The sequence below is a fragment of the Oncorhynchus masou genome, chromosome 10, assembly GCF_036934945.1.
Source record: "Oncorhynchus masou masou isolate Uvic2021 chromosome 10, UVic_Omas_1.1, whole genome shotgun sequence".
Lineage (NCBI taxonomy): Eukaryota > Metazoa > Chordata > Actinopteri > Salmoniformes > Salmonidae > Oncorhynchus > Oncorhynchus masou.
The window spans coordinates 51,016,217-51,043,317 of record NC_088221.1 but is presented as its reverse complement, the minus strand read 5'-3'; the positions used below and the strand labels follow the sequence as shown (position 1 = coordinate 51,043,317).

At 43.9% G+C, this 27,101-nt stretch overlaps 1 protein-coding gene across 1 annotated transcript in view; it reads right to left on the bottom strand.

Moving 5' to 3' along the window:
• nrp2b (neuropilin 2b) overlaps window positions 1-25,143 on the bottom strand; it is a 222,397-nt gene extending 197,254 nt beyond the window's left edge. Inside the window, 1 exon segment of the mRNA XM_064976976.1 lies at window positions 24,043-25,143. Within this exon segment, the coding sequence (XP_064833048.1) occupies window positions 24,043-24,115 (73 nt within the window). The 5' untranslated portion in view covers window positions 24,116-25,143.
• Window positions 25,144-27,101: the final 1,958 nt, after the last annotated feature.

The following is a 27,101-nucleotide window of genomic DNA, read 5'->3' as shown; positions in this document are numbered from 1 at the left end:
AGTTCTAGAACACTACAACAGCAATAGAACACTAGATTACTGGAACACTAGTTTCAGAACACTACAACAGCAATAGGACACTAGATTACTGGAACACTAGTTTCAGAACACTACACCACTACTAGGACACTAGATTACTGGAACACTAGTTCTGGAACACTACAACAGCAATAGAACACTAGATTACTGGAACACAAGTTCTATAACACTACACCACTACTAGTACACTAGATTATTGGAACACTAGTTCTAGAACACTACACCACTACTAGAACACAAGATTACTGGAACACTAGTTTTGGAACACTACAACACTACTAGAGTACTAGATTACTGGAACACTAGTTCTAGAACACTACAACACTACTAGAAACCTAGATTACTGGAACACTAGTTATAGAACACGACAACACAACTAGAACACTAGATTACTGGAACACTTGTTCTAGAACACTACACCACTACTAGAACACTCGATTACTGTAAACACTAGTTCTAGAACGCTACAACATTACTAGAACACTAGATTACTGGAACAATAGTTCTAGAACACTACAACACTACTAGAACACTAGATTAGTGGAACACTAGTTCTAGAACACTATAACACTACTAGAATACTAGATTAATTGAATACTAGTTCTAGAACACTACACCATTACTAGAACACTATTTTACTGGAACACTAGTTTTAGAACACTACTCCACTACTAGAACACTAGATTACTGGAACACTAGTTCTAGAACACTACAACACTACTAGAAAACTAGATGACTTGAACACTAGTACTGGAACACAAGATTACTGGAACACTAGTTCTAGAACACTACAACACTTCTAGAATACTAGATTAATTGAATACTAGTTCTAGAACACTACACCATTACTAGAACACTATTTTACTGGAACACTAGTTTTAGAACACTACACCACTACTAGAGCACTAGATTATTGGAACACTAGTTCTAGAACACTACAACACTACTAGAAAACTAGATGACTGGAACACTAGTACTAGAACACAAGATTACTGGAACACTAGTTCTAGAACACTACAACACTTCTAGAACACTAGATTACTGGAACACTAGTTCTAGAACACTACACCACTACTAGACCACTAGATTACTGGAACACTAGTTCTAGAACACGACAACACTACTAGAACACTAGATTACTGGAACACTAGTTCTAGAACATAACAACACTACTAGAACACTAGGTTACTGGAACACTAGTTCTAAAACACTACAACACTTCTAGAACTCAGCCAAGTTCAACACAGACCTGGTATCATTCAAACACTGTCTGCCTGCACACTGCATGACTTAATGCCCACTGCTGTGAATCGCCCCCTGCCTGTCCTCTTCAACGTGTCAGATAGGAACAATAAGAACCAGATGCCTCAACTGTGATAGACATTGAAGTGTTGACATTTCCACAGCTACTATATCTTAAAAGGCATGTTTCATGTACTGCGGTGTCTTCTCCGCTGCTCTTCGATGGCCCGTAACATATTCACTACCAAATATAGGCCCACAGTTGACTGACAAACACACACACACACGCACACACACACACACACACACACACACACACACACACACACACACACACACGTAGCACACATTGCAAGTGTAACGGATGTGAAACGGCTAGCTTAGTTAGCGGTGCGCGCTAAATAGCGTTTCAATAGGTGACATCACTTGCTCTGAGACCTTGAAGTGGTAGTTCCCCTTGCCCTGCAAGGGCCATGGCTTTTGTGGGTGACGATGCTTCGAGGGTGACTGTTGTTGATGTGTGCAGAGGGTCCCTGGTTCGCGCCCGGGTACGGGCGAGGGGACGGTCTAAAGTTATACTGTTACACAGGTACATCTTCTTTCTTCCATAAGAGGAAAACAATAAAAGATTTTCATAATTTCTCCCATCCTCAAGTTCCCTCCTTGTGACTGTTATCATTTCTCCCATCCTCAAGTTCCCTCCTAGTGTCTGTTATCATTGCTCCCATCCCCAAGTTCCCGCAAAACACCAATCTCAAAGTCAACAGTGAAGAGGCGACTCCGGGATGCTTGGCCTTCTAGGCAGAGCTGCAAAGAAAAAGCCATAGCTCTGACTGGCCAATAAAAGAAAAGATTAAGATGGGCAAAATAACACAGACACTGGACAGAGGAACTCTGCCTAGAAATCCACTATCCCGGAGTCACCTCTTCACTGTTGACGTTGAGACTGGTGTTTTGCAGGTACCATTTAATGAAGCTGCCAGTTGAGGACTTGTGAGGTGTCTGTTTCTCAAACTAGACACTCTAATGTACTTGTCCTCTTGCTCAGTTGTAGTGGGGGCTGTAGTGGGGGGCTGTCGTGAGGGCTGAGAGAGAAGAGGAGACAGGAAGAGGCTGGCTGCCGAGCAGAGCAGAGCGAAGAGAAAGAGTGCTTCAGTGTCTGTGCTTTTCCAGGAGTCTATCCCTCACGCCACGCTGCCACACGCTGCCACACGCTGCCACACGCTGCCACACAAACACACACACAGTCAACGGGGGCACAGGGTGGAGGAGGGGAGAGGGGAGGAGACATCAACCCTGTTTGCATTCCTCTCTCATTCTCTTTATTTCACACACAGTCAGAGATACACAGTCAGAGATACACAGATTGTGTAGCTGATAACGTGTCCTGTAACTAAACTCTGTGTGACACCCAAAGCATCACACGATGACCAGTCACCCAAAGCATCACATGATGACCAGTCACCCAAAGCATCACATGATGACCAGTCACCCAAAGCATCACATGATGACCAGTCACCCAAAGCATCACATGATGACCAGTCACCCAAAGCATCACACGATGACCAGTCACCCAAAGCATCACACGATGACCAGTCACCCAAAGCATCACATGATGACCAGTCACCCAAAGCATCACACGATGACCAGTCACCCAAAGCATCACACGATGACCAGTCACCCAAAGCATCACATGATGACCAGTCACCCAAAGCATCACATGATGACCAGTCACCCAAAGCATCACATGATGACCAGTCACCCAAAGCATCACATGATGACCAGTCACCCAAAGCATCACATGATGACCAGTCACCCAAAGCATCACACGATGACAAGTCACCCAAAGCATCACATGATGACCAGTCACCCAAAGCATCACATGATGACCAGTCACCCAAAGCATCACATGATGACCAGTCACCCAAAGCATCACATGATGACCAGTCACCCAAAGCATCACATGATGACTAGTCACCCAAAGCATCACACGATGACCATGCTGTCTTCCTATGTCAGATCTATCAAAGTGATCCATTTCTACATCACAACGGTTCACTACACATCCATTATCACTGAAAATGAGATGGTTAGAATGTCCTGCATGTTCTTTCCTCTCTAACAGTATGGCTCTGTGCCTACCTGACAGACAGACTGCCTACCTGACAGACTGCCTACCTGACAGACAGACTGCCTACCTGACAGACAGACTGCCTACCTGACAGGCATACTGCCTACCTGACAGGCATACTGCCTACCTGACAGGCATACTGCCTACCTGACAGGCATACTGCCTACCTGACAGGCATACTGCCTACCTGACAGGCATACTGCCTACCTGACAGACAGACTGCCTGCCTGACAGACAGACAGAGATATATGGGAGAGGGTCTCTGTTTATCAGAGACAGACAGGGAGCTTAGTGTAGAGAGAGACAGACAGGGAGCTTAGTGGAGAGAGAGACAGACATGGAGTTTAGTGGAGAGAGAGACAGACAGTGAGCTTAGTGGAGAGAGACAGACAGGGAGCTTAGTGGAGAGAGAGACAGACATGGAGTTTAGTGGAGAGAGAGACAGACAGTGAGCTTAGTGGAGAGAGAGAGACAGACAGGGAGCTTAGTGGAGAGAGAGAAGAGACAGACAGGAGCTTAGTGGAGAGAGAGAGACAGACAGGGAGCTTAGTGGAGAGAGAGACAGACAGGAGCTTAGTGGAGAGAGAGAGACAGACAGGAGCTTAGTGGAGAGAGAGAGACAGAGAAGGAGACAAGGAGCTTAGTGGAGAGACACAGGCAGACAGGGAGGGAGACAAGGAGCTTAGTGGAGAGACACAGGCAGACAGGGAGGGAGACAAGGAGCTTAGTGGAGAGACACAGGCAGACAGGGAGGGAGACAAGGAGCTTAGTGGAGAGACACAGGCAGACAGGGAGGGAGACAAGGAGCTTAGTGGAGAGACACAGGCAGACAGGGAGGGAGACAAGGAGATTAGTGGAGAGACACAGGCAGACAGGGAGGGAGACAAGGAGCTTAGTGGAGAGACACAGGCAGACAGGGAGGGAGACAAGGAGCTTAGTGGAGAGACACAGGCAGACAGGGAGGGAGACAAGGAGCTTAGTGGAGAGACACAGGCAGACAGGGAGGGAGACAAGGAGCTTAGTGGAGAGACACAGGCAGACAGGGAGGGAGACAAGGAGCTTAGTGGAGAGACACAGGCAGACAGGGAGGGAGACAAGGAGCTTAGTGGAGAGACACAGGCAGACAGGGAGGGAGACAAGGAGCTTAGTGGAGAGACACAGGCAGACAGGGAGGGAGACAAGGAGCTTAGTGGAGAGACACAGGCAGACAGGGAGGGAGACAAGGAGATTAGTGGAGAGACACAGGCAGACAGGGAGGGAGACAAGGAGCTTAGTGGAGAGAGAGAGACAGACAGGGAGGGAGACAAGGAGCTTAGTGGAGAGAGAGAGACAGACAGGGAGGGAGACAAGGAGCTTAGTGGAGAGACACAGGCAGACAGGGAGGGAGACAAGGAGCTTAGTGGAGAGACACAGGCAGACAGGGAGGGAGACAAGGAGCTTAGTGGAGAGAGAGAGACAGACAGGGAGGGAGACAAGGAGCTTAGTGGAGAGAGAGAGACAGACAGGGAAGGAGACAAGGAGCTTAGTGGAGAGAGAGAGACAGACAGGGAGGGAGACAAGGAGCTTAGTGGAGAGACACAGGCAGACAGGGAGGGAGACAAGGAGCTTAGTGGAGAGACACAGGCAGACAGGGAGGGAGACAAGGAGCTTAGTGGAGAGACACAGGCAGACAGGGAGGGAGACAAGGAGCTTAGTGGAGAGAGAGAGACAGGGAGGGAGACAAGGAGCTTAGTGGAGAGACACAGGCAGACAGGGAGGGAGACAAGGAGCTTAGTGGAGAGACACAGGCAGACAGGGAGGGAGACAAGGAGCCTAGTGGAGAGACACAGGCAGACAGGGAGGGAGACAAGGAGCTTAGTGGAGAGACACAGGCAGACAGGGAGGGAGACAAGGAGCTTAGTGGAGAGACACAGGCAGACAGGGAGGGAGACAAGGAGCTTAGTGGAGAGACACAGGCAGACAGGGAGGGAGACAAGGAGCTTAGTGGAGAGACACAGGCAGACAGGGAGGGAGACAAGGAGCTTAGTGGAGAGACACAGGCAGACAGGGAGGGAGACAAGGAGCTTAGTGGAGAGACACAGGCAGACAGGGAGGGAGACAAGGAGCTTAGTGGAGAGACACAGGCAGACAGGGAGGGAGACAAGGAGCTTAGTGGAGAGACACAGGCAGACAGGGAGGGAGACAAGGAGCTTAGTGGAGAGACACAGGCAGACAGGGAGGGAGACAAGGAGCTTAGTGGAGAGACACAGGCAGACAGGGAGGGAGACAAGGAGCTTAGTGGAGAGACACAGGCAGACAGGGAGGGAGACAAGGAGCTTAGTGGAGAGACACAGGCAGACAGGGAGGGAGACAAGGAGCTTAGTGGAGAGACACAGGCAGACAGGGAGGGAGACAAGGAGCTTAGTGGAGAGACACAGGCAGACAGGGAGGGAGACAAGGAGATTAGTGGAGAGACACAGGCAGACAGGGAGGGAGACAAGGAGCTTAGTGGAGAGACACAGGCAGACAGGGAGGGAGACAAGGAGATTAGTGGAGAGACACAGGCAGACAGGGAGGAGACAAGGAGCTTAGTGGAGAGACACAGGCAGACAGGGAGGGAGACAAGGAGATTAGTGGAGAGACACAGGCAGACAGGGAGGGAGACAAGGAGCTTAGTGGAGAGACACAGGCAGACAGGGAGGGAGACAAGGAGCTTAGTGGAGAGACACAGGCAGACAGGGAGGGAGACAAGGAGATTAGTGGAGAGACACAGGCAGACAGGGAGGGAGACAAGGAGCTTAGTGGAGAGACACAGGCAGACAGGGAGGGAGACAAGGAGCTTAGTGGAGAGACACAGGCAGACAGGGAGGGAGACAAGGAGCTTAGTGGAGAGACACAGGCAGACAGGGAGGGAGACAAGGAGCTTAGTGGAGAGACACAGGCAGACAGGGAGGGAGACAAGGAGCTTAGTGGAGAGAGAGAGACAGACAGGGAGCTTAATGGAGAGACACAGGCAGACAGGGAGGGAGACAAGGAGCTTAGTGGAGAGACACAGGCAGACAGGGAGGGAGACAAGGAGCTTAGTGGAGAGACACAGGCAGACAGGGAGGGAGACAAGGAGCCTTGGTGAGGGGTGATCTGAGGTGTGTTCCTGTCTCCTATAGACAGACACATCATCAACAACAGCATCAGGCCATACAAGCCCTCTGAGACTCTCCTACCAGCCCTCTGAGTCTCTCCTCCCAGCCCTCTGAGTCTCTCCTCCCAGCCCTCTGAGTCTCTCCTCCCAGCCCTCTGAGTCTCTCCTCCCAGCACTACAAGCCCTCTGAGTCTCTCCTCCCAGCCCTCTGAGTCTCTCCTCCCAGCCCTCTGAGTCTCTCCTCCAAGCCCTCTGAGTCTCTCCTCCCAGCCCTACAAGCCCTCTGAGTATCTCCTCCCAGCCCTCTGAGTCTCTCCTCCCAGCCCTACAAGCCCTCTGAGACTCTCCTCCCAGCCCTCTGAGACTCTCCTACCAGCCCTCTGAGTCTCTCCTCCCAGCCCTACAAGCCCTCTGAGACTCTCCTACCAGCCCTCTGAGTCTCTCCTCCCAGCCCTCTGAGTCTCTCCTCCCAGCCCTACAAGCCCTCTGAGTCTCTCCTCCCAGCCCTACAAGCCCTCTGAGACTCTCCTACCAGCCCTCTGAGTATCTCCTCCCAGCCCTCTGAGACTCTCCTCCCAGCCCTACAAGCCCTCTGAGTCTCTCCTCCCAGCCCTACAAGCCCTCTGAGACTCTCCTCCCAGCCCTCTGAGACTCTCCTACCAGCCCTACAAGCCCGCTGAGTCTCTCCTCCCAGCCCTACAAGCCCTCTGAGACTCTCCTAACTGCCCTACAAGCCCGCTGAGTCTCTCCTCCCAGCCCTACAAGCCCTCTGAGACTCTCCTACAAGCCCTCTGAGACTCTCCTACAAGCCCTCTGAGACTCTCCTCCCAGCCCTCTGAGACTCTCCTCCCAGCCCTCTGAGTATCTCCTCCCAGCCCTACCAGCCCTCTGAGACTCTCCTACAAGCCCTCTGAGACTCTCCTACAAGCCCTCTGAGACTCTCCTCCCAGCCCTCTGAGACTCTCCTCCCAGCCCTCTGAGTATCTCCTCCCAGCCCTACCAGCCCTCTGAGACTCTCCTACAAGCCCTCTGAGTCTCTCCTCCCAGCCCTACAAGCCCTCTGAGTCTCTCCTCCCAGCCCTACAAGCCCTCTGAGTCTCTCCTCCCAGCCCTACAAGCCCTCTAAGACTCTCCTCCCAGCCATCCGTTATCTGAGCCTCCTGTCCGCCCGCCCGCTACAGTGCCTTGCGAAAGTATTCGGCCCCCTTGAACTTTGTGACCTTTTGCCACATTTCAGGCTTCAAACATTAAGATATAAAACTGTATTTTTTTGGTGAAGAATCAACAACAAGTGGGACACAATCATGAAGTGGAACGACTTTTATTGGATATTTCAAACTTTTTTAACGAATCAAAAACTGAAAAATTGGGCGTGCATAACATAAACACCCCAACACACACACCATAACATAACACACACCCCAACACACACACACCATAACATAACACACACCCCAACACACACACACCATAACATAACACACACCATAGCATAACACACACCACAAAACACACACATCATAACAGAACACACACCCCAACACACACACACCATAACATAACACACACCCCAACACACACACACCATAACATAACACACACCCCAACACACACACACCATAACATAACACACACCCCAACACACACACACCATAACATAACACACACCCCAACACACACACATCATAACAGAACACACACCACAAAACACACACACACACCACAACACGTCCCTTCATAAATAAGAGTAAACGGTGCTAAGTATCCAAGTGGGGAATGAGAATACTCTCTCTCTCTCTCTCTCTCTCTCTGTCTCTCTCTGTCTCTCTCTGTCTCTCTCTCCTCTCTCCCTCTCTCTCTCTCCTCTCTCTCTCTCTCTCTCTCTCCGTCTCTCTCTCTCTCTCTCTCTCTCTCTCTCTCTCTCTCTCTCTCTCTCTCTCTCTCTCTCTCTCTCTCTCTCTCTCTCCCGCTCTCTCTCTCTCCCGCTCTCTCTCTCTCTCTCTCTCTCTCTCTCTCTCTCTCTCTCTCTCTCTCTCTCTCTCTCTCTCTCTCTCTGCTCTCTGGCTGTTCTCTTGGCTCTCTCTTGTCTCTCTCTCTCTCTCTCTCTCTCTCTCTCTCTCTCTCTCTCTCTCTCTCTCTCTCTCTCTCTCTCTCTCTCTCTCTCTCTCTCTCTCTCTCTCTCTCTCTCTCTCTCTCTCTCTCTCTCTCTCTCTCTCTCTCTCTCTCTCTCTCTCTCTCTCTCTGACTCTCTGGCATGTTCTGAATTGGATGACTTTGTTTCACCGATTCAGCACTTTCTTCCTCGCCAGATTAAACTAGCTCTTGTTTATTGGCCTGAATTGCAAATATCTGTATCTGACCTTATTCGGAAAGAGTTAGAGATGAATTTCCCCCAAAAAATTCCCTGAGAGTTTGTTGCCTTCCCAAAGAGGCTGGAAACATGTTCTAACGGAGGTGTTAAAACAATGAATGGAACTCATATTGGTCAACTCCTATTGGTCAAATCATATTGGTCAACTCCTATTGGTCAACTCCTATTGGTCAACTCCTATTGGTCAACTCCTATTGGTCAACTCCTATTGGTCAACTCCTATTGGTCAACTCCTATTGGTCAATCCCTATTGGTCAACTCCTATTGGTCAACCCCTATTGGTCAACTCCTATTGGTCAACTCCTATTGGTCAACCCCTATTGGTCAACTCCTATTGGTCAACTACTATTGGTCAACTCCTACTCGTTCAATCCCATTTCATTATTCATATATGAGGGAGGAAGATTTTATGTTGTTGTTTTTTTAATGAGCATATTGGATGACAGTCATTCATTATTCCATTCACTCAGTTCAATGTAATATCGATAGGTTTAGGCGACTACATGATACTATAATTGTTCCTGTACCCGTCATGAGGTTGCTAGCCTATGAGTGAAAGTTTACAACGTAGGTGCACACAGGTGGAGAGACCAGTTTGAGTAATCAAGGTGACAGACAGTGACACATCCAATACCGCCTTGCACACACTGGCCTGCATCTAGCTGATCTGGGGTGGAATCATTAGTCCAACAGTTGCAAATTAGAGTTTCTATTGGACAAATTAGTTCCGTTTGCTTCCGTTTAAGAAAAGTTTTTCAACAGAATTGGCGGAATGAATACACCCCTGATCACACGGAAACACAGTTCACTTTCATAGCAGCCACATACAAACACAGTTCACTTTCATAGCACTTTCATGATCTAAGGTGGAATCATTAGTCAGTGGTGAAAACAAGAGTTTATGTTGAACAAATTCAGGTAGGGCTCTGTTTGCTTCCGTTGAAGAAATGTTTTGTAACAGAATCAGTGGAATGAATACATCCCACTCTTTCTATCACACAACACACAACACACAACACACAACACACAGCACAACACACAACACACAACACAACACAACACAAAATAACACACACACCACAAAACACAACACAGCACACACGCAACACAACACAACACACAACACAACACAAAATAACACACACACCACAAAACACAACACAGCACACAACACAGCACACACACAACATTTCACACACACAACACAACGCACACACAACACACACAACACTACACAACATAACACACACAACACACACAACACAACACACAACATAACACACACAACTCAACACACAACACAACACACACAACACTACACAACATAACACACACAACACACACAACACAACACACAACATAACACACACAACTCAACACACAACATAACACACACACACACCATAAAACACAACACACACATACCATAACACAGACACAACACACACAACACACACATACAACACAACACACAACACACACAACACAACACACACACCATAACACACACATATCATAACACACACAACACAACACACAACATAACACGCACACCAATACAACACACGCAACACACATACCATAACACATACAACACAACACAACACACACAACACAGCACACACATACCATAACACACACACACAACACAACACACACATACCATAACACACACACAATACAACACACACATACGTTAAAGGGGGGGTCTTGACCCTAGCCAGGTGCCTTAAATTAGACCACGGAGATCTGAGAGAGAGAAGGATCCTTTAACATATCAAGGGTGAGGGTATGAGCTTAAGGAAAAGAGGGGAAAGGAGGGAGAACCTCCTAGACCCAACACCAGACGAACAACCCGATTAGAGAACCTCCTAGACCCAACACCAGACGAACAACCCGATTAGAGAACCTCCTAGACCCAACACCAGACAAACAACCCGATTAGAGAACCTCCTAGACCCAACACCAGACGAACAACCCGATTAGAGAACCTCCTAGACCCAACACCAGACGAACAACCCGATTAGAGAACCTCCTAGACCCAACACCAGACGAACAACCCGATTAGAGAACCTCCTAGACCCAACACCAGACGAACAACCCGATTAGAGAACCTCCTAGACCCAACACCAGACAAACAACCCGATTAGAGAACTTCCTAGACCCAACACCAGACGAACAACCCGATTAGAGAACCTCCTAGACCCAACACCAGACGAACAACCCGATTAGAGAACCTCCTAGACCCAACACCAGACGAACAACCCGATTAGAGAACCTCCTAGACCCAACACCAGACGAACAACCCGATTGGAGAACTTCCTAGACCCAACACCGGAAGAACAAAACCCGATTAGGAAGGTCAAACACGATTTGGTGATTTCTGGTATATTTCTGGTATATCTTTATAATAAATAAATCGGAGCATGTTTTTGGACGCGTTCAACTGATTTTTACCTGATTAAGTAAAACACCATTGAAAAGGAATATTGACAGTTAAATGTCTACTCTTAAAGTTTAAAAAAAGCTGCTGTCACTGCTTCCTGTTGACAAGACATTTTGATAAATAGCCCAATGCTAAAAACACACAGCTTTAACGTGTCCAAATCAATAACTAATATGCAGAAACAGTTTTAGATATATTGAATGCCTCAACATTAAAATGTACTATCTACACAAATGCAACAATAGTAATTATATTAATGGTATAAAAAATATAAAAAAAATAATAAAACTGAACAAGCACCAAAAAACCGTGTTGTTTTGACAAGTGGCAATAAATCACTCATATTGATTAGGGGTGTGGGGGCGTGGGGGGGGGGGGTCTGGTCGTGTGCTCTGTTGAAACTACCACATCAACAACAACAAAAATACATTGAAACAGGAGATGTGTTTTCTCCCTCGCTGGTTAGAGGACAACCTGTAGTCAGCTACATTTCAAAGTATTGGATTTTTTGATACGTGGGGTCATCTAAACAGAAAAATAAACACGACCCTGTTTTTATCAATCACTCAATATGGATTATAACGTTTAAAATCAATTGTGCAAGAAAGGGGTGGGGGGATGAGGTTCTACACGTCCTGGTAAAAGTAACACAGCTTTGAAACCACACAGAATCTGGGAGTAATGTGTACATCCCCGGTTAGAGGACAATTTGTAGAAGACAGCCGGATACATTTTGAAGTGTTGCATTTTGATTCAAGTGGGTCGCCAACGCGGTAAGTGTCAATCACTCATAATCAACAAAATGACGGGCAAAACCTTTGTGTTGTATGTGCGGGTTAGGGTTGTGCAAAACGCCACACTGAAACGTGGAATAACTTCGACGAATCGAAGAATCACAACCCACTGCAGTAGGACAACGGTCGTCTGTCACTTTTAGTGACTGTCAAATCAGTGTGTTGGCCTGTGGCCAAACTGAGGGAAAAGGGGCGTGTCATTCACCAAACTCAGGGAAAAGGGGCGTGTGGCCAAACTGAGGGAAAAGAGGCATGTCATTCCCCAAACTGAGGAAAAGGGGCCAAACTGTCATTCACCAAACTGAGGGAAAAGGGGCCTGTGGCCAAACTGAGGGAAAAGGGGCGTGTCATTCACCAAACTGAGGGAAAAGGGGCCTGTGGCCAAACTGAGGGAAAAGGGGCGTGTCATTCACCAAACTGAGGGAAAAGGGGCCTGTGGCCAAACTGAGGGAAAAGGGGCGTGTCATTCACCAAACTGAGGGAAAAGGGGCCTGTGGCCAAACTGAGGGGGGCGTGTCATTCACCAAACTGAGGGAAAAGGGGCCTGTGGCCAAACTGAGGGAAAAGGGGCGTGTCATTCACCAAACTGAGGGAAAAGAAACTGAGGGAAAAGGGGCGTGTCATTCACCAAACTGAGGGAAAAGGGGCCTGTGGCCAAACTGAGGGAAAAGGGGCGTGTCATTCACCAAACTGAGGGGAAAGGGGCGTGTCATTCACCAAACTGAGGGAAAAGGGGCGTGTCATTCACCAAACTCAGGGAAAAGGGGCGTGTGGCCAAACTGAGGGAAAAGAGGCATGTCATTCCCCAAACTGAGGGAAAAGGGGCGTGTCATTCCCCAAACTGAGGGGAAAGGGGCGTGGCATTCACAAACTGAGGGAAAAGGGGCGTGTCATTCACAAACTGAGGGGAAAGGGGCGTGCCATTCACAAACTGAGGGGAAAGGGGCGTGGCATTCACAAACTGAGGGAAAAGGGGCGTGTCATTCACAAACTGAGGGGAAAGGGGCGTGCCATTCACAAACTGAGGAGAAAGGGGCATGTCATTCACCAAACTGAGGGAAAGGGATGTGTCATTCACCAAACTGAGGGAAATGGGGTGTGTCATTCACCAAACTGGGGGAAACAGGGCGTGTCATTCACCAAACTGAGGGAAAGGGGGCGTGTCATTCACCAAACTGAGGGGAAAGGGGCGTGTCATTCACCAAACTGAGGAAAAGGGGCGTGTCATGTGAAATGGTCAAAACGAACCAGGCTCCAGGTTTAAAACTTCCTTACATAATGATTTCAAATAGGCTACATGTTCCAAATGATTGCGCATCATGTAATATGTTAACCTGATGTCATCCACTACTGCTAGCGTTCCTCAGGAACAAGAACACCAACGCTAAAGGAGGAAAGAAAAGTCAACTAACGATGTAATGGAATGATGCTAAATGTGAGGAGACTAACACTAAAGAGACAGTTATAAATGTGAGGAAACTAACACTAAAGAGACAGGAAACTAACACTAAAGAGACAGGAAACTAACACTAAAGAGACAGGAAACTAACACTAAAGAGACAGGAAACTAACACTAAAGAGACAGTTATAAATGTGAGGAAACTAACACTAAAGAGACAGGAAACTAACACTAAAGAGACAGGAAACTAACACTAAAGAGACAGGAAACTAACACTAAAGAGACAGGAAACTAACACTAAAGAGACAGGAAACTAACACTAAAGAGACAGACATAAGAGACAGGAAACTAACACTAATGAGACAGACATAAGAGACAGGAAACTAACACTAAAGAGACAGGAAACTAACACCAAAGAGACAGGAAACTAACACTAAAGAGACAGGAAACTAACACTAAAGAGACAGTTATAAATGTGAGGAAACTAACACTAAAGAGACAGGAAATTAACACTAAAGAGACAGGAAACTAACACTAAAGAGACAAGAAACTAACACTAAAGAGACAGACATAAGAGACAGGAAACTAACACTAAAGAGACAGGAAATTAACACTAAAGAGACAGGAAACTAACACTAAAGAGACAGTTATAAATATGAGGAAACTAACACTAAAGAGACAGGAAACTAACACTAAAGAGACAGGAAACTAACACTAAAGAGACAGGAAACTAACACTAAAGAGACAGGAAATTAACACTAAAGAGACAGTTATAAATGTGAGGAAACTAACACTAAAGAGACAGGAAACTAACACTAAAGAGACAGGAAACTAACACTAAAGAGACAGGAAATTAACACTAAAGAGACAGGAAACTAACACTAAAGAGACAAGAAACTAACACTAAAGAGACAGACATAAGAGACAGGAAACTAACACTAAAGAAACAGGAAACTAACACTAAAGAGACAGGAAACTAACACTAAAGAGACAGGAAATTAACACTAAAGAGACAGGAAACTAACACTAAAGAGACAGGAAACTAACACTAAAGAGACAGGAAACTAACACTAAAGAGACAGGAAACTAACACTAAAGAGACAGGAAACTAACACTAAAGAGACAGGAAACTAACACTAAAGAGACAGTTATAAATGTGAGGAAACTAACACTAAAGAGACAGGAAACTAACACTAAAGAGACAGGAAACTAACACTAAAGAGACAGACATAAGAGACAGGAAACTAACACTAAAGAGACAGGAAACTAACACTAAAGAGACAGGAAACTAACACTAAAGAGACAGACATAAGAGACAGGAAACTAACACTAAAGAGACAGGAAACTAACACTAAAGAGACAGACATAAGAGACAGGAAACTAACACTAAAGAGACAAGAAACTAACACTAAAGAGACAGACATAAGAGACAGGAAACTAACACTAAAGAGACAGGAAACTAACACCAAAGAGACAGGAAACTAACACTAATGAGACAGACATAAGAGACAGGAAACTAACACTAAAGAGACAGGAAACTAACACTAAAGAGACAGGAAACTAACACTAAAGAGACAGGAAACTAACACTAAAGAGACAGGAAACTAACACTAATGAGACAGGAAACTAACACTAAAGAAACAGGAAACTAACACTAAAGAGACAGGAAACTAACACTAAAGAGACAGGAAACTAACACAAAAGAGACAGGAAACTAACACTAAAGAGACAGGAAACTAACACTAAAGAGACAGGAAACTAACACTAAAGAGACAGGAAACTAACACTAAAGAGACAGTTATAAATATGAGACAGAAACTAACACCAAAGAGACAGGAAACTAACACTAAAGAGACAGGAAACTAACACTAAAGAGACAGGAAACTAACACTAAAGAGACAGGAAACTAACACTAAAGAGACAGACATAAGAGACAGGAAACTAACACTAAAGAGACAGACATAAGAGACAGGAAACTAACACTAATGAGACAGACATAAGAGACAGGAAACTAACACTAAAGAGACAGGAAACTAACACCAAAGAGACAGGAAACTAACACCAAAGAGACAGGAAACTAACACTAATGAGACAGACATAAGAGACAGGAAACTAACACTAAAGAGACAGGAAACTAACACTAAAGAGACAGGAAACTAACACCAAAGAGACAGACATAAGAGACAGGAAACTAACACTAAAGAGACAGGAAACTAACACTAATGAGACAGGAAACTAACACTAAAGAGACAGGAAACTAACACTAAAGAGACAGGAAACTAACACTAAAGAGACAGGAAACTAACACTAAAGAGACAGACATAAGAGACAGGAAACTAACACTAAAGAGACAGGAAACTAACACTAAATTGACAGTCATAAGAGACAGGAAACTAACACCAAAGAGACAGACATAAGAGACAGGAAACTAACACCAAAGAGACAGGAAACTAACACTAAAGAGACAGGAAACTAACACTAAAGAGACAGACATAAGAGACAGGAAACTAACACTAAAGAGACAGGAAACTAACACTAAAGAGACAGACATAAGAGACAGGAAACTAACACTAAAGAGACAGGAAACTAACACTAAAGAGACAGGAAACTAACACTAAAGAGACAGGAAACTAACACCAAAGAGACAGGAAACTAACACTAAAGAGACAGGAAACTAACACTAAAGAGACAGGAAACTAACACTAAAGAGACAGACATAAGAGACAGAAAACTAACACTAATGAGACAGACATAAGAGACAGGAAACTAACACTAATGAGACAGACATAAGAGACAGGAAACTAACACTAAAGAGACAGGAAACTAACACTAAAGAGACAGGAAACTAACACTAAAGAGACAGGAAACTAACACTAAAGAGACAGGAAACTAACACTAAAGAGACAGACATAAGAGACAGGAAACTAACACCAAAGAGACAGACATAAGAGACAGGAAACTAACACTAAAGAGACAGGAAACTAACACTAATGAGACAGACATAAGAGACAGGAAACTAACACCAAAGAGACAGACATAAGAGACAGGAAACTAACACCAAAGAGACAGGAAACTAACACTAAAGAGACAGACATAAGAGACAGGAAACTAACACTAAAGAGACAGGGAAACTAACACTAAAGAGACAGGAAACTAACACTAAATTGACAGTCATAAGAGACAGGAAACTAACACTAAAGAGACAGGAAACTAACACTAAATAGACAGGAAACTAACACTAAAGAGACAGGAAACTAACACTAAAGAGACAGACATAAGAGACAGGAAACTAACACCAAAGAGACAGGAAACTAACACCAAAGAGACAGGAAACTAACACTAAAGACACAGGAAACTAACACTAAAGAGACAGGAAACTAACACTAAATAGACAGGAAACTAACACTAAAGAGACAGGAAACTAACACTAAAGAGACAGACATAAGAGACAGGAAACTAACACCAAAGAGACAGGAAACTAACACTAAAGAGACAGGAAACTAACACTAAAGAGACAGGAAACTAACACTAAAGAGACAGACATAAGAGACAGGAAACTAACACTAAAGAGACAGGAAACTAACACTAAAAAGACAGGAAACTAACACTAAAGAGACAGAAAACTAACACTAAAGAGACAGAAAACTAACACTAAAGAGACAGGAAACTATGAAGCAAAGCAGTTCGACACAGACAACAACACAGAGTTACACATGGAATAAACAATAACAACAAGCCAATAACACAATAAACAAGTCAATATATTTAAAACAATCTAGAAATCCTAAATCAACCCAGTAAGTTTGGCCCTATACATGGCTAGAGAAGCCTATAGTTTGGGTTTCCAAATGTCATCCCTGCGAAGTTATAAAGGCCAGCATTTCATTAATAACATCCCCGCTGAAAAGGTGATATGTTGATATGACCCAGTTTGCTGTCATATCACTGGTTTCACATGTCTCCAGCGATCGGAAAATAGATCAGAGATAATTTTCATTTATTTTTACAAGTCCCTTATCCAAACAGCTTAATCATTTATCTAAAAAAAGTTCACTTTTTAAATATTTTTTATTAGCCTAGCTCTTATCAATAGCTCTTATCAACAGCTCTTATCAACAGCTCTTATCAATAGCTCTTATCAACAGCTCTTATCAATAGCTCTTATCAACAGCTCTTATCAATAGCTCTTATCAACAGCTCTTATCAACAGCTCTTTTCATCAGCTCTTATCAATAGCTCTTATCAATAGCTCTTATCAACAGCTCTTATCAACAGCTCTTATCAACAGCTCTTATCAATAGGGTCTTATCAACAGCTCTTGTCAATAGCTCTTACCAATAGGGTCTTATCAAGTAGAAAATGACAATGGAGAATGGTGTAATTTATATATGAAGAAATGTGATGTTCATCTACTTGGAACCAACAGGTTGCTCCACCTAATTCATCATTTCACCCAGGACAGAATACAGTGTATATATAGACACACCTCCATTAATACAGTGTATATATAGACACACCTCCATTAATACAGTGTATATATAGACACACCTCCATTAATACAGTGTATATATAGACACACCTCCATTAATACAGTGTATATATAGACACACCTCCATTAATACAGTGTATCTGTAGACACACCTCCATTAATACAGTGTATCTGTAGACACACCTCCATTAATACAGTGTATCTATAGACACACCTCCATTAATACAGTGTATCAGTAGACACACCTCCATTAATACAGTGTATCTATAGACACACCTCCATTAATACAGTGTATATATAGACACACCTCCATTAATACAGTGTATATATAGACACACCTCCATTAATACAGTGTATCAGTAGACACACCTCCATTAATACAGTGTATCTATAGACACACCTCCATTAATACAGTGTATATATAGACACACCTCCATTAATACAGTGTATCTATAGACACACCTCCATTAATACAGTGTATCTATAGACACACCTCCATTAATACAGTGTATCTATAGACACACCTCCATTAATACAGTGTATCTATAGACACACCTCCATTAATACAGTGTATCTATAGACACACCTCCATTAATACAGTGTATCTGTAGACACACCTCCATTAATACAGTGTATATATAGACACACCTCCATTAATACAGTGTATATATAGACACACCTCCATTAATACAGTGTATCTATAGACACACCTCCATTAATACAGTGTATATATAGACACACCTCCATTAATACAGTGTATATATAGACACACCTCCATTAATACAGTGTATATATAGACACACCTCCATTAATACAGTGTATATATAGACACACCTCCATTAATACAGTGTATCTGTAGACACACCTCCAGTAATACAGTGTATCTGTAGACACACCTCCATTATTACAGTGTATCTGTAGACACACCTCCATTAATACAGTGTATCTATAGACACACCTCCTCCACACCTCCATTAATACAGTGTATCTGTAGACACACCTCCATTAATACAGTGTATCTGTAGACACACCTCCATTAATACAGTGTATCTGTAGACACACCTCCATTAATACAGTGTATCTATAGACACACCTCCATTAATACAGTGTATCTATAGACACACCTCCATTAATACAGTGTATCTATAGACACACCTCCATTAATACAGTGTATCTGTAGACACACCTCCATTAATACAGTGTATCTATAGACACACCTCCATTTCTTTGATCTCCACCCAAAATATAGTGTATTGAATAGCAGGTGAATAACAGGTGAATAACAGGTGAATAGCAGGTGAATAAAAGGTGAATAACAGGTGAATAACAGGTGAATAGCAGGTGAATAACAGGTGACTAACAGGTGACTAACAGGTGAATAGCAGGTGAATAACAGGTGAATAACAGGTGAATAACAGGTGAATAACAGGTGAATAACAGGTGAATAGCAGGTGAATAACAGGTGAATAACAGGTGAATAACAGGTGAATAACAGGTGAATAACAGGTGAATAACAGGTGAATAACAGGTGAATAACAGGTGAATAACAGGTGAATAGCAGGTGAATAACAGGTGAATAACAGGTGAATAAAAGGTGAATAGCAGGTGAATAACAGGTGACTAACAGGTGAATAGCAGGTGAATAGCAGGTGACTAACAGGTGACTAACAGGTGAATAACAGGTGAATAACAGGTGAATAACAGGTGAATAACAGGTGAATAACAGGTGAATAGCAGGTGAATAACAGGTGACTAACAGGTGAATAACAGGTGAATAACAGGTGAATAACAGGTGAATAGCAGGTGAATAACAGGTGAATAACAGGTGAATAACAGGTGACTAACAGGTGAATAACAGGTGAATAACAGGTGAATAACAGGTGAATAGCAGGTGAATAACAGGTGAATAGCAGGTGACTAACAGGTGAATAGCAGGTGAATAACAGGTAAATAGCAGGTGAATAGCAGGTGAATAACAGGTGACTAACAGGTGAATAACAGGTGAATAACAGGTGAATAGCAGGTGAATAACAGGTGAATAACAGGTGAATAACAGGTGAATAACAGGTGAATAGCAGGTGACTAACAGGTGAATAGCAGGTGAATAACAGGTAAATAGCAGGTGAATAGCAGGTGAATAACAGGTGACTAACAGGTGAATAACAGGTGAATAACAGGTGAATAGCAGGTGACTGTTATCCATGTCGCCTTTCCATTTCCCCTTTCCATTTCCTGTTCCATTTCCCCTTTCCATTTCCCTTTTCCATTTCCCATTCCATTTCCCCTTTCCATTTCCCCATTCCATTTCCTGTTCCATTTCCCGTTCCATTTCCTGTTCCATTTCCCCCACCATAGTGAAGCAGTTGCAGCAGCCCATTACTTCCGCTGCCTTTAACATGGTGCGCTGTCGGGCTACACAGAACTAGGACCAATCTAATGACATTTGAAACACATTTTATAACACAGTGTTCATGCCAGAAGAGAACATCTCTCGTAATGGAATTGAGATGAGACATCTCCTGACGTAAAGTGTGAATACAAACAAAATAAGTTATTGAGGGAGGATAAATCCATGACCAAAACAACAACATAATTATCTTCTCAAACTGTTGCTTCACATGAAAAAGTCTACGCACACACACACACACACACACACACACACACACACACACACACACACACACACACACACACACACACACACACACACACACACACACACACACAGAGAAAACACACACAAACACAGAGAAAACACACTCACACACAGAAAACACACACACACGCACACGCACACAGAAAACACACACACAGAGAAAACACACACACTCACACACAGAGAAAACACACACACACACACACACAGAGAAAACACACACAAACACAGAGAAAACACACTCACACACAGAAAACACACACACACAGAAAAACACACACAAACACAGAGGAAACACACACATACACAGAGAAAAAACACACACACACAGAGAAAACACACACACACACAGAGAAAACACACACACACACACAGAGAAAAGACACACACACACAGAGAAAACACACACACACACACAGAGAAAAGACACACACAAACAGAGAAAAGACACACACGCGAGGATTCCCATCGGTGCAGCTGTTTACTGATAGAAATCAACAGATTGAGAAACAGCAGCAGATTTAAGCAGGTGGCTTGTGTTTCACTACAGTGAACACAGTTTCACGACACTACAATTTTGACCAGCAAACACAACAAAACATACCAAACCCCTAAGGAGAAAGGTCTGGATTATACTGCAGTAGAAAACACTGACTGTATGGATACTGCTGTCTGTTATTCTGTAATTGACTAACAGCCAATAATAGTTTATTTACCCACATGATGATGCCTGGTTAAACCAGCCAGAATGAACACCTCTCTCTCTCTTTCTCTCTTTCTCTCTCTCTCTCTCTCTCTATATATATATATTTTTTTATCTCTCTCTCTGTCTCTTTCTCTCTCCTCCCTCCCTACCCCTCTCTCTGTCTCTTTCTCTCTCCTCCCTACCTCTCTCTCTGCCTCTTTCTCTCTCCTCCCTACCTCTCTATCTGTCTCTATCTCTCTCCCCCTACCTCTCTCTCTCTTTCTCTCTCCTCCCTACCCCTCTCTCTATCTCTATGTATCTCTCTCCCGCTATCTCGCTATCTCCCTTTCTCACACACACAGTGTTCAGTCTGGTTAAATGAGGCTTGCTCTTCATGTGGGTATAAACCAAGTAAGGAGAGCAGTACTAGAACTACCAGGCTACCAGGCTACCAGGCTACCAGATATCAGGCTACCAGACTACCAGGCTACCAGGCTACCATGCTACCCGACTACCAGACCACCAGACTACCAGTCTACCAGGCTACCAGACTACCAGACTACCAGGCTACCAGACTACCAGGCTACCAGGCTACCAGACTACCAGGCTACCAGGCTACCAGACTACCAGGCTACCAGGCTACCAGGCTACCAGGCTACCAGACTACCAGGCTACCAGGCTACCAGGCTACCAGGCTACCAGGCTACCAGACTACCAGGCTAAGCTACTGGTTTTGTCCCCCTGAAGGAAAAGCCTCTGATATCTGATTAGTTCACAGACTTTCATGATGGAGATAAGATAATACCTTAGTAGTATGAACATTTCAAGACCACATAACACCCCTTTGCTTTAATGCTCATTCAAAAATGAAAATGGATTGTACGGATAAATACGTGTGATGTTGCGCTACTACAGCCTACTATGTTATTACTATGATATAAGGTTTAATTATTTATAAAAGTGGGTCTAATCGCAAAATTGTAAGATTACTGATTATTACAATTACTGTAACATTATCAATAATAACGTCGTGTTATTTCCATGTTATTATTAGCCCACTATCTATATATTTGTATTTCAAACGTCAAAAGATGGGATCCGTGAAATCACACGGACAACAAGAAGAAAAGTTTTCCTCACCAAACATTTAGCACGAATATGTGTTTGTCAGTGAGGCTACTGGTTCCCTGTCCCGGATATCTGCAGCGGGTTCAGTTACCAACTCTCCCAGTCTCTACAGCCTACTCTCAGGAACAACATCTAAGGTCAAGCCATTTCAAACGTACAAAAAAAAAACGAGCACCGGTTCAAGGGCCGACGACATACACCCAACTTTTCAAAACGGATCCCCAGCCAAATCCAATGTTGTTTTTACCCTGTAGGCTACGTCGTGTTCACTCGCTGATACAAATCAGGTTTTGATTTGCTAAACAAACTGTCATTTGACAGCAATCAATTGAAACACTGCCTACGCATTTTAATCACAAGCTATATGGATTGTTAGGAGTTAAAATAGGCTCTTGAGGGGTAATACTGTAGCTCGACTTTAAATGATTGTGACAAATAAAATAGAAATCATGTCACTAATGTAAATAGAAAACCTTATAGGTTCCACTAAACACATTGAAATTAATTAAACACTAAATATAAACACTAATCATTAGACCAAGACAGTGTAATTAAATCCAAACATAATCCACTCATAGAATCAAAGGTTAAATCTGAGAGATTAAGAATATATTGGATTTTAATTACAAAAATTCGAACGCAGATTTTAGATAAGCCTCGTGTGAAGTTAAACCGCTGACTGTTCACTTCTTATCATTTCAACAAGACGCCCTGATGACAAGGGAAGAACAGGAGCTTGGTTTAGGGCGTCAGGTAGCGTAGCGGTTAAAGAGCGTGGGGCCAGTAACCGAAACGACTTCTGGTTTGAGTCTCCAAGCCGACTGGATGGAAAGCCCTGTGCGTGTTCCCTTGAGCAAGGCACTTGACCCTACTTGCTCATGTAAATCGCTCTGATTAAAGAGCGTTTGCTAAATGACATGTTTTAAAATCACCGAGTACACTAAAACTGTTGAAATGTAATCTCAATTAATAAAATATTAGATCAATTGATAGGCTATTTAGGCTGTAATTGTACATTCCATTTTAAAATCATAGATTTTGTGTGTAAAATAAAGATACAACGACGGCCCCGGGGAACTAGTGGGATCACGACGACGCCTGCGGCAAGAGGAATAACCTCCGCTAAATGAGAGCCCGGTTGACAGTTCCAGCGTTTAAAACACATAACACATTGTTCAGCTGTCACTATCCGTCGTTGACTATGTGACTGTCTGTAAGGGATATAACGTCTTAATGTGTTAACACGGAGATTTTGACTTGATAGCCTAATCTAAAACATATGCTGACAGACCGAAAGAGGCTTCAATCCACGTCCAAACAGCCTAAAATCATGAGGACGAGACGAGTGTTGCTCTACAATCTATAGGGAAACACATCGCTATCTTCTTATTTTCCTAAGGCTTTAGGGTAAAATAATTATCTAGCCTATTTATGTCAGTTTTAGTCATGTCTCAAATCACACGTTTGTGTGAACATTTGACATGTTTTGGTTGTTGTTGTAAGGCGGTAAAAACCCAAATGAATCGCTCCAGAATAAAACTTACCTTCTTCACCGACAACTATTGGTGGTAAACAAACGGCCAGTAAACATCCACAGAGCCACGGTAATATATCCATTTTCCGAGGTGAAGTTTCACCCTTCCCAATCCCGGAGACAAGAACTCGCCGTGAAAGTCTTCTTCCTCGTGCAAACTGTTTTCTCCGGTCACGGTAACACGCGTCTCCACCGGGAAGCCGTTGGTCTGTGGTTAGGTGTTCAACACAACGGCGAAATCAATTCCCACCCGGGTAACACTTCTTTTGTTTCTTCTTTTTTTAAATGAATAACATTTTCTGCCCCGTTATTTCAATTCAATAATTTAAAATATTCAAAACCATTCTGGCCACTGCGGCGTTCAAAATAACGAGAAAAAAATTAATAAATAAAACATCAATTCCATCCAGATAATATTCTATTACAAAGAAATTATGGAAAATAAAATTAAATAAAAAATCTGTATGAAATCATTCAGAAGTCCGTAGCGGTTTTTAGTCCACGGAATTGATGCTTTCTCTAGCAGATATCTGAAGTGAGTGTTTTGGTTGCCTCCAAACCAGTGAGAAGATATTTGTTTTTGTATTTCCTTTGACTTTCTCCCTCCAGCGCATTTACTAGTCCAAAAAAAAAAATCACAAAAAAAAACAACACAAATCTTAACGAAATAGTCCAACTGTCCAAGGCTCGTCGGTAAAAACGATCTTTCATAGAATGCAAATCAAAACGGTTCGTATTGCCGTTATTACCCAGAGCTCTATTATATATCGGTAACACTCCGTTCTCTCTCCTCTAGTCCAGGCACGCAGCTCCTTCCCTCTGCTCTGATCGGACTATTCTGGCTTGAGTTTTGAAGGCTCCGTGTTCCAGCAGCGAGAGCGCAGGCAGCCAGCATGTGTATGTAATAACGTTAGAGCGGAGCAGCTATCACATTACAGTCAGCACCTCGACCCGCCTCCCCACAGCCGCTGATTAAAGAGGACCACTCACTGCCTGCTGCAGCTTTCTTTCTTTTACTTATATATATATAAAAAAGACGGACAAGGAACTGGAAAAATAGAAGCGGTGCGCGCGCACAAACACACACACACACACACACACACACACACACAGTCTCATGCCTCATGGGTCGTGAAATACCATGTTGGCGGCTTCATGCAGTAACCACTGACTGGTTGGTTAAAAAAAGAAGGCCTAGTATTTATGGAGAGCGGTGGACAAGACACGTATGCTTAGATATAAATTCCGTATTCTTAGAAAAGAGGAAGAAGCATTAAACCGTCCGCTAGCCACCACCGTCATAGGATTACCAAACAGCTACTAAACAAACATAAGGGAAGTATGGAGATATAACGATGTCAGCAACAACTAAAAAACACTGAGACGGAGAAAGACATGCATCATAAATTATGACTTACAAAGTCCTTCTAAGTCAATAGTGTCCAGTCCAAAAAAAGAAAATTCTTGTTTAGGACACAAACCATGGTATTTGATTGAAATACAGTAGTACTGTACTGTGAAGATGCTGACATGGTGTTACTGCAGCAGTGATAGCTTGACGTGCCAACTCAGGCAGCGGACTGGTAATGTGTGTGGCTGCGCTGGTGATATAAACGCAACAACCGCATGACAGCTTGCCACATACAGTAGCGCAACAAGGGGTTGATTGGACTCTAAATAATCACAATAACACGGTGAAAAACAGAAGGACTACACAAAACACAAACCCCTGTCATGAAAAAGACAGAAACATAGACTAAAGATATATGCCAGATGACAATCAAAACCTCATCTCTTCTATTAGGCTATACAACCCTTACATGTATATACGTCTCACACAAGAAGAGGCAGGACGTATGGAGGGGAAAACCCAGAAGAGATAAGAAACTCTGTATCAATTCAACCATTAGAGTGAGAAAGCTGAGAAAGAGGGAAACCGGTTTGGGAGTCGAAGGATGGGATAACAGTCCCTCACGGCCACACGGAACACATCAAAGCTTCTTCTCTGCATCCATCCATTTAGAAAACCTACCCGCTACTCGCTCCATAACGTACCCACACTGGACCCGCCCAGGCCCGCCCGGTTTGGGTCTCCAACCCACCACACCACCAGCACTAACTACAGACATGAACTCTTGGTGGAGGATTTATAATGATACAGTTATACTCTGCAGCAGCCAGCTCCTTAGATAACACTTCTTCTCAGAAGCAGAGTTCTAGTCCAAAGTAGTGCACTATATAGGGATGTAGGGTGCCTATACAAACTTAGGGGAGAACACGTTCGCTGAGGTTTTCAAATCAAATCAAATTTTATGCGCCAAATACAACAACCTTATCGTGAAATGCTTACTTTCAAGCCAGTAATTAATCAACAATGCAATTTAAGAAAATAGAGTTTAGAAAATATTTACTACACAAACGAAAGAAAAAGTAACACAGAAATGATAGTAAGGAGGCGATAACAGGGGGACCGAGTCAATGTGCGGGGGTACAGGTTAGTCGACGAGATTGAGGTAATATGTACGCATATGTAGGTAGGGGTAAAGTGACTATGCATTGATAAAAAAACAGCAAGTCGTAGCAGTGTAGCAACAAAGGGGGTCCATGTAACTAGTCCGGTGGCCATTTGATGAATTGTTCAGCAGTGTTATGTCTTGGATGTAGAAGCTGTTCAAGAGCCTTTTGGACCTTTAAGGAAACATGGTGGAGAGATTTCCTGTCTGGGCAAATATCTCTCGTTTACCACTAGATCTCCTAACACCCTCTATACCCCTCTTCTCTAATGTACTCAGGACACCATCTATACCCCTCGTCCCTAACGTACTCAGGAAACCCTCAATGCCCCTCTTCCCTAACGTACTCAGGACACATTCGATGCCCCTCCTCCCTAACGTACACAGGACACCCTCGATGCACCTCTTCTCTAACGTACTCAGGACACCCTCGATGTCCCTATTCCCGAACGTACTCAGGACAACCCACTAAACCCCTCTTCCCTAACGTACTCAGGACATCCTCTATACCCCTCTTCCCTAATGTACTCAGGACAACCCACTAAACCCCTCTTCC